This window comes from Galeopterus variegatus, unplaced genomic scaffold (assembly GCF_000696425.1).
Source record: "Galeopterus variegatus unplaced genomic scaffold, G_variegatus-3.0.2 Scaffold289, whole genome shotgun sequence".
Taxonomy (NCBI): domain Eukaryota; kingdom Metazoa; phylum Chordata; class Mammalia; order Dermoptera; family Cynocephalidae; genus Galeopterus; species Galeopterus variegatus.
In genome coordinates, this window is record NW_007726400.1 from 225,760 (window position 1) to 239,949 (window position 14,190).

General features: G+C 43.8%; 1 protein-coding gene across 1 annotated transcript in view; it reads left to right on the forward strand.

Annotated features, from left to right (window-relative positions):
• Positions 1-14,190, forward strand: part of DNAH6 (dynein, axonemal, heavy chain 6) — a gene marked incomplete at its 5' end in the record, with an annotated part of 237,332 nt that overhangs the window by 215,396 nt on the left and 7,746 nt on the right. The window contains 5 exons of the mRNA XM_008567062.1: positions 1,586-1,713; positions 5,092-5,277; positions 5,814-5,886; positions 6,685-6,836; positions 10,178-10,400. Of these exons, the coding sequence (XP_008565284.1) occupies positions 1,586-1,713; positions 5,092-5,277; positions 5,814-5,886; positions 6,685-6,836; positions 10,178-10,400 (762 nt within the window). The remainder of the gene's footprint in view (positions 1-1,585; positions 1,714-5,091; positions 5,278-5,813; positions 5,887-6,684; positions 6,837-10,177; positions 10,401-14,190) is intronic.

Here is a 14,190-nt window from a genome sequence, read left to right on the forward strand (position 1 = left end):
CTGACACCTAGGAGGCTTTTCTCTGCAAGCTGCATAGAGCTTCTACTCTTACCATGAGGCGATAAGCAGGTCATCTGCTGAGACTAAGGGGACAGGGATGCAATTCTCTGAACAAAAGAACTGAGGGTTTGGAATGGCCCCTGAGGGAAATGGTAGATGTAGAAGACCAGGGACACATAACAGCAGCACTCTGGACACAAGAGATTAACCCACGCTGCTGGGCGATTTTCCTCCAGCATCCAAACTGCAAGTGGCCGAGAAGGAATTTGATATAAATGTTTTGGGGAAACTTGTTTACCCACACCTTCCTCACGTATGCAAGGAAAATGAAGTTCCTTCCTCTTTTATAGCTCTTATGGGTCTTCATCTGGTGAACTGTAGGGAAAAAGAAGAGCTGAATTATCCATCCAGTCTGAACCACAGCCTGTTTAATAATTCAGTCTGTCCCCTTGCATAATGCTCAGTAAACTGGGGTAAATGCTAGGTCTCTCTCATCTCCCAGTCTCCTGTCCCCAACCCCTCCTCTCCTAGATGCAGTGAGTACACAGGGAAGAATAGGGCTTACACACCTGCATTGCAGAGGGGGAGACTCAGGGTCCCTGGCTCTCTGGTCTCTGGAATGTCCCTTGTCTGCTGGGTAGCCACTTTGTCCTGCTAGTATTTGCCACTGAAGTCTTCAGGGCTGTGCCTCCCATTCAGCCACACCAGGCACACCTTCCTGTGCCCTCCTGCCAAGCCTCCTTGTCCACTGCGGAGACCCTTTCAGACAAACCCCTCATCAAACTTGCAGATTCCGGGCCGGCCCGGTGGCGCACTGGATAAGTGCGCCGCTTGGGAAGCACGGCGGCGCTCCCGCCCAAGGGTTCAGATCCCACATATAGACCGGTTCCCGCTCACTGGCTGAGCGAGGCACGGGAGCAACACCGAGGGTTGCAATCCCGTTGCCGGTCCCCGGTCCGGTACGGGGGCAACACTGAGGGTTGCGATCCGTTGCCGGACACGGAAAAAGACAAAAGACAAAAAAAAAAAAAAAAAACTTGCAGATTCCACTGAGCCACACTGATTGCCCACCTCATCCTCTTCCCTCTCAACCCCTTTCCTCCTCCCCCCAGTCACCCAGAATAAAAAGGAGCAGGCATCCCTAGTTTTTCCTGTTCATGTCCTCCTTCTACATTAGCACAGCCAGTCTCTCTATTATCTTACTTAAGGAATCAAGGACCTGCCCTAGACCTCATAGCTCAAACTGGCAGAGAAGATGAAAATACCCATTAGGACCATGCTTTAAGGGAAGAAATGAAATGCACTGGCTTAATGTTCAAGGTAGATAGATGGATAGATAGATATTCTGTGATAAACATAAATATAAGCCCGATTTTCTGTGATTGCTTCTAAATAAAACACAGGTAAGTCACCAAAGAATTCTAAATTATAGAAATGTTGTCACATTTAAGCACTGCCTATCTGGCTTAAATAATGAAAGAAGTTGGCTTGAGAAAAATGTTAAGATAAGCATATTACAATAGCAATGTTATGAGAACAGAAATCAATGATGATTGACCTGAGGAATCAGCTGTATGTGTTTCAGAAAAACTAGAAATGAAGGGTGCTTCTGAGAGCCTTTTCGTCAAGGATCCTCAAGGACGCCTGAACTCCTTGACCACCGTTCTTGGACAGGAAGTGGACCGGTTTAACAATCTGCTGAAGCTAATACACGTATGAGAGCTCCCTTCCAGCACTGCTACTGGCTCTTAAAGCTTCATAGAAAATGCATAGTATGAGGGCGCTTAGAATTTTCCTTCCCCATCACTTCCCCATTCCCGCTTAGATGTGCTAATTCAGTTAGTCCATCCTCCCTTTCCCTAATAATGACTGAGTGAAGATGTGCCATTATCAGTCCTCAGTCTCTCCCCATCCTCACTCACACCTTTAGAATCACCATTGATTGATAGGAATTGATCCGGAACCTGCACACTCAATTAAGAGAGATTCAGTGCTTGTTCCTGATGTCAAGGTTGCCTTGGATAATGTAGTCTTTATGAAGACTCAGAAAACCAGAGTTTTTCGAAGCGTGGGCCACAGAACGCCTGCATGAGAAACTCCTGTGGTGTGTGTTCAAAGTGTAGATTCCCTGATTCCACTCCTGACCTACTGAATTAGAATTTCTTGAGGTGGGGCCTGGGAATATGAATTTTAAGTAAATCCCCAGATGAATTTGGTGCTACTGAAATTTGAGAACGACTGTTTGGTCTTTTGCCTTATGTTCACGGATACTTTCTCTCTGGATCACCTTGTGTTTACAATGACGGCTAGTTTCTCTGTGCATAGCTTTGACAAGGGGAAAACAAAGACTGTTAGAGACCAAATATTGAGCATTAAAGAGAAAAATGTTTCTGCTAAGCAGGGAACCAAATATCTAGCCCAGAATCAAGGCTTAGAGATAAGACTAGAGAACTGGGGTAGATCTTTTAAAACCAAAGACATTTCTGTCCCCGTTAGGAAAACAAGGTCTCCAAGTGCTACTGATTTACTGTCAATACCTGGGTTCATTGGTTAGGTGGGCACCGGCTCAGCTGAATTTGTGAAGTCCTCACCTGGGGACTACGGAATCTAGTCAGGTATGCACCAATGTCAGCGGGCAGGTAGCCAGATCTACTGAATGAATCAGGGTACAGATTAAGCTGCTGTGAAAAAGACCCCCCAATATAGTTCAAAATAAGATATAAATTCACTTTACTCTCCCCTAACAGCCCAGAGGAAGCCTTGTCTGGGGCAGGTAGTCAATTCTGCTTTATGAGCTCGTCCAGGGATGAGCAGGGTGGCTCTTGCAGCCTCAACAGGTAACTTCCATCTCTGGGTCTAAGGTGGCTGATTCAGTTGTCTGCTTCTGCCAGCCAGTGGGAAAGGGGAATGAAAGGCCCAAGGAAAGGTGGCTTCTTTATAAAAATGTGATCCAGGAGTTGTGTATGTCATTTCTTCTTGTGGTCATGTGGCCACACCCCAGCTGCAAGAACAGCTGGAAAGTGTAGTCTCTGGACAGATTGCTGTGTGCCCAGATAAAACTAAGGAGTACTATTGTTCAAAGGAAGAAGAGGAGATGGATGCTGTTCATCTCTTGCCTTTTCCACATCATGACCTTTCATCCACTTGAGGATAGACAAGTCCAAATGTCACTTCCTCCATAACATCTTCCTGGAACACCAGCCCTTCCCTCCAGCCCCAGATGACTCAGGAGCCCTCCTCAGGGCTCCACCATTTCAAGCACCTGTGTCTATTACTGTACTTGCCACATTTTTTGTAATTACCCACCATAAGCATGGCTACTCTCACATACAAAGAAGTTAAAAACAAGGGAACTGTATATCTCTATTTCCTTAGTAACCGATGTACTAAATCTTCCATGAACATTTGAATACACAAGAGAACGAATGTGGATCTCAAGTGTCCCCATGGTAGCTTCCTCTGGTCAGACAAACCCAGTCCACCGATAACAAGGAATTCACCTAAAGGACATGTGAAGAGAGGAGCCCAGGCAGACACAGCCTGCAGGGCCATCAGGAAGCCCAGCCACGCACTCCCATCCAGGGGTGTGCGCCTGGAGTGGTGCCCGCCGCCGCATGCCGTGCTGCACCAGAGGCCCTCCACAGCCTGACTTCCACCCAGTCCTGCCTTGCCCCGGCTTTGTTTCCAGCCTCCCCTTCCCTCCTGCTGGAAACGGCAAGGCAGTGCTGTGGTGGCAAAAAGAAAGACCAAAGGGAAGGCGGCACCAGACACCTGGTGGGGCTGCCTCCAGATGATTACAGAAGCGTGAGTCTGGCAGGTCCTGTGGGTGTGAGGCCACCGTGTTATTCCAGTCTCTAGCCACAGGTGAAGCGTGTGAAGTACGCTTTCTCCCCTTTAATACATCTATGTGCCAGCTGCCTCTTTTGGGAGAAGTGACTGCCATGTGACCTCTGTCCACTTGAAGCAGACCTTGAAGCTGCCAGCAGTCTGATCCCTCCATCTCTCTCATTTCATGGTTCTCCCTGCATTCTAGATAAGTCTTCGGCTACCTTTTCCACTTCTAGTGTCTAACATAAAGTACTTTCTTGGCTATGGCTGAGAGTCTCCTTCCTGCACTCTGCTGTAAATGGTCCCTCAGATCCAAAGGACAAATCTAATTAAAACCCTTCTTTTTTTCTACCACTGTCTCTTGTAGAAAGAGGTGCGGGGAGGAGAAGCCAATGAATAAATCTTGAAGGACTGGAAGGATAAAAAGCCTTCTTTCATCTACACATTGCCTGTCTCTAGGACTATGTGCATGTGGTCCTGGCCTTATTTTGTTGTTTAATCAACATAGATTTGGTCTGTATCATCTTCCTATTATATTTTCCCAATATATGGCAGTTTTCACAAAACTGGAGCCCGTGAGGGCCATACCCAGTCTATGTGCTCTGGCTCTGCCTTTGTCTTTAGCCAGGTGGCAAGCATCGCCCTGTGCTTCCTTTGCCTACTGACAGCCCAGTGTCTCCCAGGACCACTGCCTGCCTTTGTCTTTTGTTGAGACGAGGAAGGACAAGGGACATGTTTTAAAGGAAGTGTTTCCAGTTCAAAGAGAACTTCTGATATGCCAGAAGATTGGTCTCATCTAGGAATCTCCCCTTTCTGCTACAACTCTGGGGCCCATGGGCACAGAGGGCCACTGGCATGAGCTGGTTCCCAATTCCCCCTCCCCCACCTCTCCACACCCCATAGCCCCCAAATCACTATCAGGCCCATTTTTCCTTCAGCCAGGAGAGCTGGACAGTAGCATTTCTCAGAGACATTTCTCTAGGCTTCAGGGGACATTTCTCCTGTTTCCCATCTTTCCACTGCACTGGACTCTGCCACTAACTTCCTGAACATCCCCCTACCCCAAGTGTTACACCCCAATAGTCAAGTGTTGGAAAAATGCATGAAATTGTAGAGGGTCTGGCCCAGAAAATGGTGTTCAGAGAGGATGGAGCCCAGCATGTGGGCCCTTCAGCCCAAGGCAGCACTTGCTGCCATGACGAGTGTCGTTTACACTTGATCGTTACATTTGTGAAGGACACCAATCCTTTTTTGTTCTTTCAGACTTCTCTAGAAACCCTTAACAAAGCCATTGCTGGACTTGTGGTGATGTCTGAAGAAATGGAAAAGGTGTATAACAGTTTCATCAACAACCAGGTTCCCTCTCTGTGGTCCAACACAGCCTACCCGTCCCTGAAGCCATTGGGATCATGGGTCAAAGACCTTATTCTGAGGACTGCATTTGTGGATGTAAGAAAATTCACTTCTTTAGGGTTTGATGAACCTGAGGATATGGTTTGCCCTAAGGTCCCTAGGAAGCTCTATATAACAAACATCGACAACCATCGAGGGATCGTCTGAGCCCAAAGAAAGAGAAACTTCCAGAATGGCATCACTTTGAAAGTCTGACACTTTTTATAATGTTGTTTGCCCTAGGCCCTTATCCCCACATTCCATTTTAATCCAGGTCATCCTTGGGGTTTCAGTTCTAGTTTAGGGGACCCCATTATGAGATACAGAACCAATCTGAGACGGGTCCAAACAGACAGATGTAACTTTGCTGCTGTCTCCCTCTGGTAGACCCCTTGTAATAGCCAGGTGCTGGGTTTGCAGTCAGGCTGGTGGAAGAGGAAAGGGAATGGGCAAGCAGTAAAATGGGGGTGGTGACTAACTCAGGACTGGCTTAGATTCTGCCTCCTGAGCTGCCCTCCAAAATATGACTTTGGTTTAGATGACAAACTTCATCTCAGAAATAAGTGCCTTATGATATAATGTTTTTCCTTCAGTTGTGGCTCAAGAGAGGACAGCCTAAGTCCTACTGGATCTCTGGTTTCTTCTTTCCTCAAGGATTTCTAACAGGTACCAGTGCTTCACCTAGAAAAATTCCACAGGAAAGGTCATGATTTGTTTTACACAGGGTTCCTAGGAGCTAGGGAAATAGCATGGCAGCTAACGGTGGGGCTACTGATTACAGGACAGTCCAACAAGATCCTGCTCTTCCTCACTTGCCAGGGGGAAAGGGAGGCAGAAACAACAGATGTTCCCCAGCAACCTAACCCCTGCCTGTCTCAGATGCAGACACCGCTGCCTCTAAGAACACATAGTGCGTGCCTCAGTTTCCCGTGTGAGCCACGCCCAAGGGCACCAACTGCTCTCCCCAGCTCTGAGCAGCTTCCTTCCCTCTAAAAAAATAATCTTGATGTCCCTCCATCAGACTTTGGGTGATGTGGCTAGAGACCCCAGAGAGGGCCAGGGGGTTACTAGATGCTAGTTAGCTCAGCCCTCAATCTGCCCCATTCTTAATCCCTAATAAAAAGCCCATATAAAACAAACTGGGCAAGATCCTAACGCTAGGGAGATCAGGCTCTGAGACATCCTCACTGGTTTGTCTCCCTTGTGGCAGGGCGGTACACTTCAGACTCAGCCTTCCTCTCTCCCCTCCCAGCTATGACCAGAACTTGTCCATTCGTGGGTCCTTACCTCCCAGCCTGACCTGCAGGCTTCCTGTCCCTATGAAGTAGCTTAGAGTCAGGTGTTAATAGTCAGTTTTTCTCTACAGAGAGGATGCTCTCTAATGCCTGGTTGGGGTGAGGGGGGACAGTGTTTGGGGAGTAGCACTGTTTGGAGGACCCAGCTTTCTGGTTTTCATATTTTCAGGAACTCTTCAGAATCATGCTCGGAAATACAATTTGCCTATAGACGAGCTGAGTTTCGACTACAAAGTGGTTCCTACCTATCGAGATCAAGCTGCAGTGATAGAAGCTGCCAAGACAGTGCAGTTTGGACAAGAACTGCCCATGGACCTGGAGGTATCACCCACCTAACTGTGACAGCAAAGCAGTAACACAAAGCAATCCCACCCTCATTCAAGATTTCAGACAATCTCTCTTGCCCCACTCTCCTACTGCCCCCCACTCGCAGGAGCAAGAGGGACAGGATGGTAATCATACCCCCAAGACAAGCTCCCCAGTTAGCAGTGATCAGATGGGAGCTGCCTAAATTGGTCTGATTTATAGAAATATTTTCAAAGCAATACTATTTGATTTATTTTAATACCTACAGTAACTATTTCCATCTTGCAGAGGCAGTAAAACAAGAGTTTGAAAACAAGAGTTTGAGAATCAGACAAGCCTGAGTTTGAATCCTGACTCTCCCCCTCACCAGCTGTGTCTGCTGGAGCAATTGCTAACACATCTGCACCTCAGTGTTCTCATCTGTAAAATGGGGCTGATGCCACCAACCTCAGAGCTGTAGTGTGGTGTAAATGAACCAGCAAATGTCATATGACCAGCACACAGTATACCCACAATAAATATTATTATAGGCTAAATATATCTACATCATTCATTCAGCCACCTCTTAGCAGAATTGACATGCTAACTTCATACATTCTATAACTACATTACATAGCTAACAGGAAGGCACAAAGACACAGTTTAAACCAATTTACTTACATAGTTTACTCACTCTAATGCAGTGCAGTCCCAGACCAGCAGTACTAGCATCCCCTGGAAAATTATTAGAAGTAGAAATTCCCAGGCCCCATTCCAGACCTACTGAATCAGATACTCTGGACTGGGACCTAGAAATCCATATTTAACAAATCCTACAGGCCCACACCACCACGACTATGTTTGTTCCCTGGGAGCATTTGGCCCCTGACCTCACGGGCTTCACCCTCCCGATGCCAGCAGCATCTGTTGGAAATGTTGGCCAGCTTGCAATAGATCTAATTATTTGAATATGTCTAAGATTGGTTACTTCTATACTGATTGTCTTGTGCCAATGGTTGGAAACAATCCATATGCAACTGCAGAAGAAAATTCAACAGAACTCAGTATAGATGCTGAAGGTAGAGTAGTCCCTTTTTTTCCCTTCATCACAAAACTGATTTATTGAAGAAAAGACTGGACCTAGACTTCCAGTCATGGCAGAATAGACAGTCCCCAGCGTCACTCTCACCCACAAATCAACCAATTTACAACTATAAAAAAGCAACAACAGCCAAGCTGGGGCTGCTAGAGCTCAGAGGAAGAGGAAGAGAGACCTACAGAGTGCATGAAGGCAGGAGAAGCCACGATGAGAGAAAGAAAAATTGCTTGGACTGTTTTGAGCCCCAGCCATGTCCAGGCTGGAGCTGCTGAGCACATGGAGCAGGAGCTGGCAAAAGCTGCAGCTGTGCCCTTTGTATGAAGTTGCTTGGAGGTGGCAGGGGAAAAGAGGGCCTTGGTGGCCCCTGGGCCAGCAGGACCACTAATAGGTTTCCCATGGACTCACATAGGAGCGAGGAGCCATGACAACTGAAAAAAAGGAGCCACTCAGAGGCCAGTGAGTCATCATAAGGGACTGGTGCACAGCCTACCCCATGGGAAGTGTTTGCAGCACAGGCAGTGGGGAAGACAGGCCCACCGGAAGAACACTGGGGTACAGCAAGGACAGATGATCTACACCCCTATCAGCAAAGAACCACTCAGTGGAGACTGGTCAGGAATATAGAATTGCATGGGGTGCAGTTTGATGAAAAGATCAGGCCCAGACCAGAGTTTTAGATCTCTTGAGAGCCAAAAGTACCTATAAAGTCAACCATTAAAACCTGAGATGCACAAAAAGCCTTCCCCAGGGAATCAACCACAAAGCAGCAATTTAGCTCAACCACAGAGCTCAAGTATTGGTCCCCACAGGAAGTTCCACCATTTTAGAAGTAAGCAAAGACAAATGCTTGTCTTTAAAGAAATGTGCTTTAGCATCAAAATATTTTTTAAAGTAAGGAGAAAATATATTTAGAGATGCACTCCTTATTTTGAGACCCTTCTCAGCCAGGAAGGTGTCCCAGGCTCATGTCAGGAATAAATGAGGCTGCATGAGGCAAAACAACACTCACATAAAAGCCCTCATCGAAGCCTCCCAGGATGCTGCCCCTGCTCTGTGCCAGGCACACTCCACCTGCCACAGACACAAGTTTACAGTGAGCAGCAGGGACCTCTGTCACCCTACTGCACCCCAGTTCACACCACGCTTCTGCTTAGGACCTGTGCACTGAGCCATAACAATGCTTTAGAATCTCTGAGATGTGTGCAGACCTCAAATTGTCTAGCTGTCCGTCTCCTGGACCACCCAGCAAATGTCTGCAAGGGACAGCAAGCGTATGTGTTTAGGCAGCTTTATTTCTGTAACAAACAGGCAGGGCTACTGTCAGCCCATTTGCCACCTTTGTGCAGTTGAGGAAAAAGGCACTCCCTCTGGGGATGCCCAGATAGCTCCTACATGTGGCTTGGCAAGTAGGAAGCAGGGCATTTTCAGGCAAACCTACACAAGCATGCAAAGCAGCCTCAAAAACAGGAGAGCTCACCCCACCCAAGAAACAGAAAGTTCAGGACACCCAAAAGCAATGACCAGCCAAAAAGAATGTAGTTTACTATCCTTGTATTCACTATAAAATGCACTACATATTGTCTGCACTGCTTAGTCCTCTGCCTGCACATGTGAGGCTCCAATTATCCAAAGGTCTGGGGCCAGATTTGGCCAAATTCACTCAGTGTTTGAGGAAGGTTGACATAGGTGCCCACAACTGGCAAAAATTGTACACCAGTGGAGACACCCACTCATAGGACACTGAGGGACAGAATCTCTCCCTCCCCCCTCCCCGCCACCCATTTAGTAGAAACATTAAAATGGAAGAATAATTTTTTAAAAAAGAAAAGAAAAAAGGAACTCATTCATAGGCACTCTGCAAATGTTATTGCAGATATATAATCTATCTTCTAGGAGGGCATCCAGATCCTTGAAAGATCTTGATAAGAATAACAGATGATAATCCTGGCCCTCTTATCCAATCTGCTTCCCACAAGAAGGGGAAAATTCATTATATCATGATATCAGATAGTCTGAAGCCCATAAATGGGTTTCCCAGGGGTATCCTTTATCAGACATCCTGCTGGGGTATGAAAAGTAGGAGATTTGGTGTCAAACTGAAAAGCAAGTTATTTTACTTCTTGGTGCCTCAGGATTCCCCCCTCTAAAATGTGAATAATAACAGCAATATATAGCGTTTTTTAGAATTACTTGGAGAGGATGTGGGACATAGGAGATGGCCCCCAACTGCTGATCCCCTTCTCCTCCTCTCACCTTTAAATTTCTGGGTGTCTTCCAGTTGCCCTCTCCTGAGGATGGTGTTCTTGTTCATGGGATGTTCATGGATGCTTCTCGATGGGATGACGAGGAGATGGTGATAGAAGACGCATTGCCCGGGCAGATGAATCCAATGCTGCCTGTGGTGCATTTTGAACCACAACAAAATTATGAGCCAAGCCAAACAGTTTACCACTGCCCACTCTATAAAACAGGGGCCCGGGCAGGAACACTCTCAACCACAGGTGAGTATGTTCTTAAGATTAGCACAAATAATGACCAAATGCAAACTTCAAAGTCCAAACACTAAGTTGTAACGCATAAAGGGAGATCTTGGGCCAATTAATTAGACTTAAAATGAGACCACCTATAACGCACAAATTTACAAATGTTGTAAATTCTATTTGTTCTAATACTGAATCTAGATTGATATTATAAAATTAATGCTTGTTTCTACTACAATCTGAGTAGAAAACAGTTGAATAGAGCAGAGACTTCCAGTTTCAAAATGATGGGCTGAGTAGACACTAAAATCTCTTTCTCACCAAATCCATTTTGACTCATCATAGAAAAGAGCTTTTAAAATAAACTCATAAATGGAAAGCCATGCTGCAAAACTGTGAGTGGACCTGAAACTGAAAAAAGGAACCAGTTAGAAAGAAAGCCATCTCAACACACAAGCTGAGAGCTAAAACTGAGCAGAGGATAAACTGAGGAAATCCCTCAAAATACAGCACAAGGGGGGAGGGGGCGGAAAGCCAAAATTTCCAATGTTTATCTAGGAGGCAACCCAGAAAGAGAAGGTAAAGAAAGTGGAAGAGAGGGAATATTTGAAAAACTAATAATGGCTGACACTTTCCCAAAACTAAAGAAACACTTGAGTCCTTAGATTAAGAAATCTCACAAAGTGGTAGGGATGATTTTTTAAAACATGCAGCAAATAAGCAATTCAAATTTTAAGAGAAACCTAGATGTACCAAAGTGATACTTAAGACTCTCAGAGATCAAGAAAATTCTCAAAGCAATCAAAGAAACAAGACGTACTAATTTGCTAGAACTGAAATTCCAGAGGACGAGAATTATAATGATACTGCACATCCGTCACTGTCCACAGCACATATGAAAAGGTAATGGAGAAACATCTGCAAAGGGCTGAGGGAAAAAACTGTGATCAGAATTAAAAATGCAACCAAACTATCACACAAAAGAGAAGGTCAAATAAAGACAGTTTGGGATATACAAAGGCTCTAAGTTGATCACCATTGATTCTCTATTTTTTAAAAAATCCAAGTTGGAGTTAAATTTTTTAAAATTTCACCACAAAAATCATTTTAATAACTTGGAACTAAATTTTCAGATGATAGAAATATGGAAGAGGGAGCAGAGCAGAAAAAAGTAAAATATGCTTCAATTTTTTATTATTATTATTATTTGAGTGGAGAATATAGATACTGGTGATAAAAATTTATTTTTCTAATAAAGTCAGCACTTAAAGTATGTTCCCTGAGTGTGACATACAGAATAGAACTAAATTACAAACTCCTGTCACGTACCTTAATCTCCCACTACTATGACAAATCAAAAAAGTATTTAAGGGCCGACCCCGTGGCTCACTTGGGAGAGTGCGGCGCTGGGAGCGCAGCAGCGCTCCCGCCGTGGGTTCGGATCCCATATAGGGATGGCCGTTGTGCTCACTGGCTGAGTGTGGTGCAGGCGACACCAAGCCAAGGGTTCCGATCCCCTTACTGGTCACACACAAAAAAAAAAGTATTTAAAAAGTTTTTTTTTAATTAATAATGATATGTACAAGTTTTTGTGTGGACATATGCTTTTATTTCTCTTGGATAAATATCTTGGAGTATAGTGACTGAATCATATGGTGAGTATATGTTTAACTTTTTTATTGCTATACAATGATTGTACATTTTGTGGGGTACATGTGATAATTTAATACATGTATACAATGTATAATGATCTAATCATGGTAATTAGGATATCCATCACCTCATACATTCATCTTTTCTTTGTGTTGGGAACATTCCAACTCTTCTTTTCTAGTTATTTTGAAATATACAATAAATTATTGTTAACTATAGTCACCCTACTATGCTATCAAATACTAAGAATTATTCCTTCTACATAACTGTATTTTTTGTACCCATTAACTAACCTTTCTTCATCCCTCCTTTCCCCTACCCTTCCCAGCCTCCAGTAACCAGTAGTCTATCCTCAACCTCCGTGAGATCACCTCTTTTAGCTCCCACAAATGAATGAGAACATGTGATATTTGTTTTTCTGTGTCTGGCTTATTTCACTTAACAAAATGTCCTCCGGGCTCATTCAAGTTGCTGCAAATGACAGGATTTCACTATTTTTTATGGCTGAATAAAATTCCGTTGTGAATATTCATGTTTTCTTTATCCATCATTCACTGATAGACACTTAGGTTGATTTCATATCTTGGCTATTGTGAATTTTTGCTGCAATAAACATGGGAGTACATATATCTCCACAACATACTAACTTCCTTTGTTTTGTATACATACCCAGCAGTGGGATTGCTGGATCTTATGGTAGTTCTATTTTTATTTTTTTGAGAAAACTTCACACTGTTTGCTGTAATGCCTGAACTAATTTACATTCCCACCAACAATGTAAAGAGTTCCCCTTTCTCCACATCCTCACTAGCATCTGGTTTTTTTGTTGTTGTTTTCTGCCTTTTTGATAATAGCCATTTTAACTGGGGTGAGATATTTCCAATTAACTATTTAAGAAACTGCCAACTTATTTTCCAAAGTGGCCATGCCATTTAAATTTCTACCAGTAGTATATTATAGTTCAAGTTCTTCCACAACCTCACCATCACTTAGTCTTTTTAATTTTAGAATACATGTAGTATATGCTGGTATCTCATTGTGGTTTTAATTTTCATTTCCCTAATGACTAACAACATTTTTTCATGTCCTTATTTATATTTTATTTGGTGAAGTGTGTATCAGTATCTTTTGCCTATTTTTTAATTGAATCATTTGTCTTATTACTGGCTAAAATCTTAACAGAAACACTGTCTTTCTGGCAAGAGGAACCAAGAAAAGTAATCAGAAGAGCACAAAGGGAAACCTCCTTTTTTTTCTCCTTTTTCTTGCCCATCTGTATCTAACTGTGGTCTCAGTCATAGAGCTGCACTGAGGCAGTGGCACAGAAAGCTGAAACCCCATCTTTCTGGTCAGAAGTCAAATGTAATCCTACAAGCTGTGGAAGGTGGTCCTATAATTCTGTGTTTGAACCTGGATAAGTCAGGTTCAAATCTAAAGCAGTATAGCAAAGATGTTGAGAACTGAACTAAATTTAAACCACTGCCCATGTCTCAGACTAATGTCGGAATAGCACATAAGCAGAATAGAGCCAAAGCAACATAGCAAAAACTTAGAAAACAAGACTGACATTGAAAACATGCCAGAAGGCAAGGCAGAATATGTCTGAAACTAACAGGATTGATTGCCTGATAAAACAAAAACAAACAAACAAAAAATCAACATTCTGAAATGTCAACAAATCCAAACAACATAAAATTCAAAATGTCCATTATACAATCCAAAATCAATCAACAATATCAAGAACCAGGAAAATATGACCAAATCTCAAGGTAAGAGACAATCAGCAGATGCCAACCAACAATTCCAAAAGATGTTGGAATTGTTAAATAAACATTTTTTTAAATTTTATTTTATTTTGTCAATATACAATGTGGTTGATTATTGTGGCCAATTACCAAAACCTCTCTCTCCCTCCCACTCCCCACTCCCTCCCAACAACCTTATATCTGTTTGCTTGTCATATCAACTTCAAGGAATTGTAATTGTTGTGTCTTCTTCCCTACAAACCCCCCAGTTTATTTGGGTATTTATTTATTTGTAGCTCCCACAAATAAGTGAGAACATGTGATATTTCTCTTTCTGTGCCTGACTTGTTTCACTTGACTAAGTCCATCTATGTCATTGCAAATGGCAGTATTTCATTCTTTTTTATAGCTGA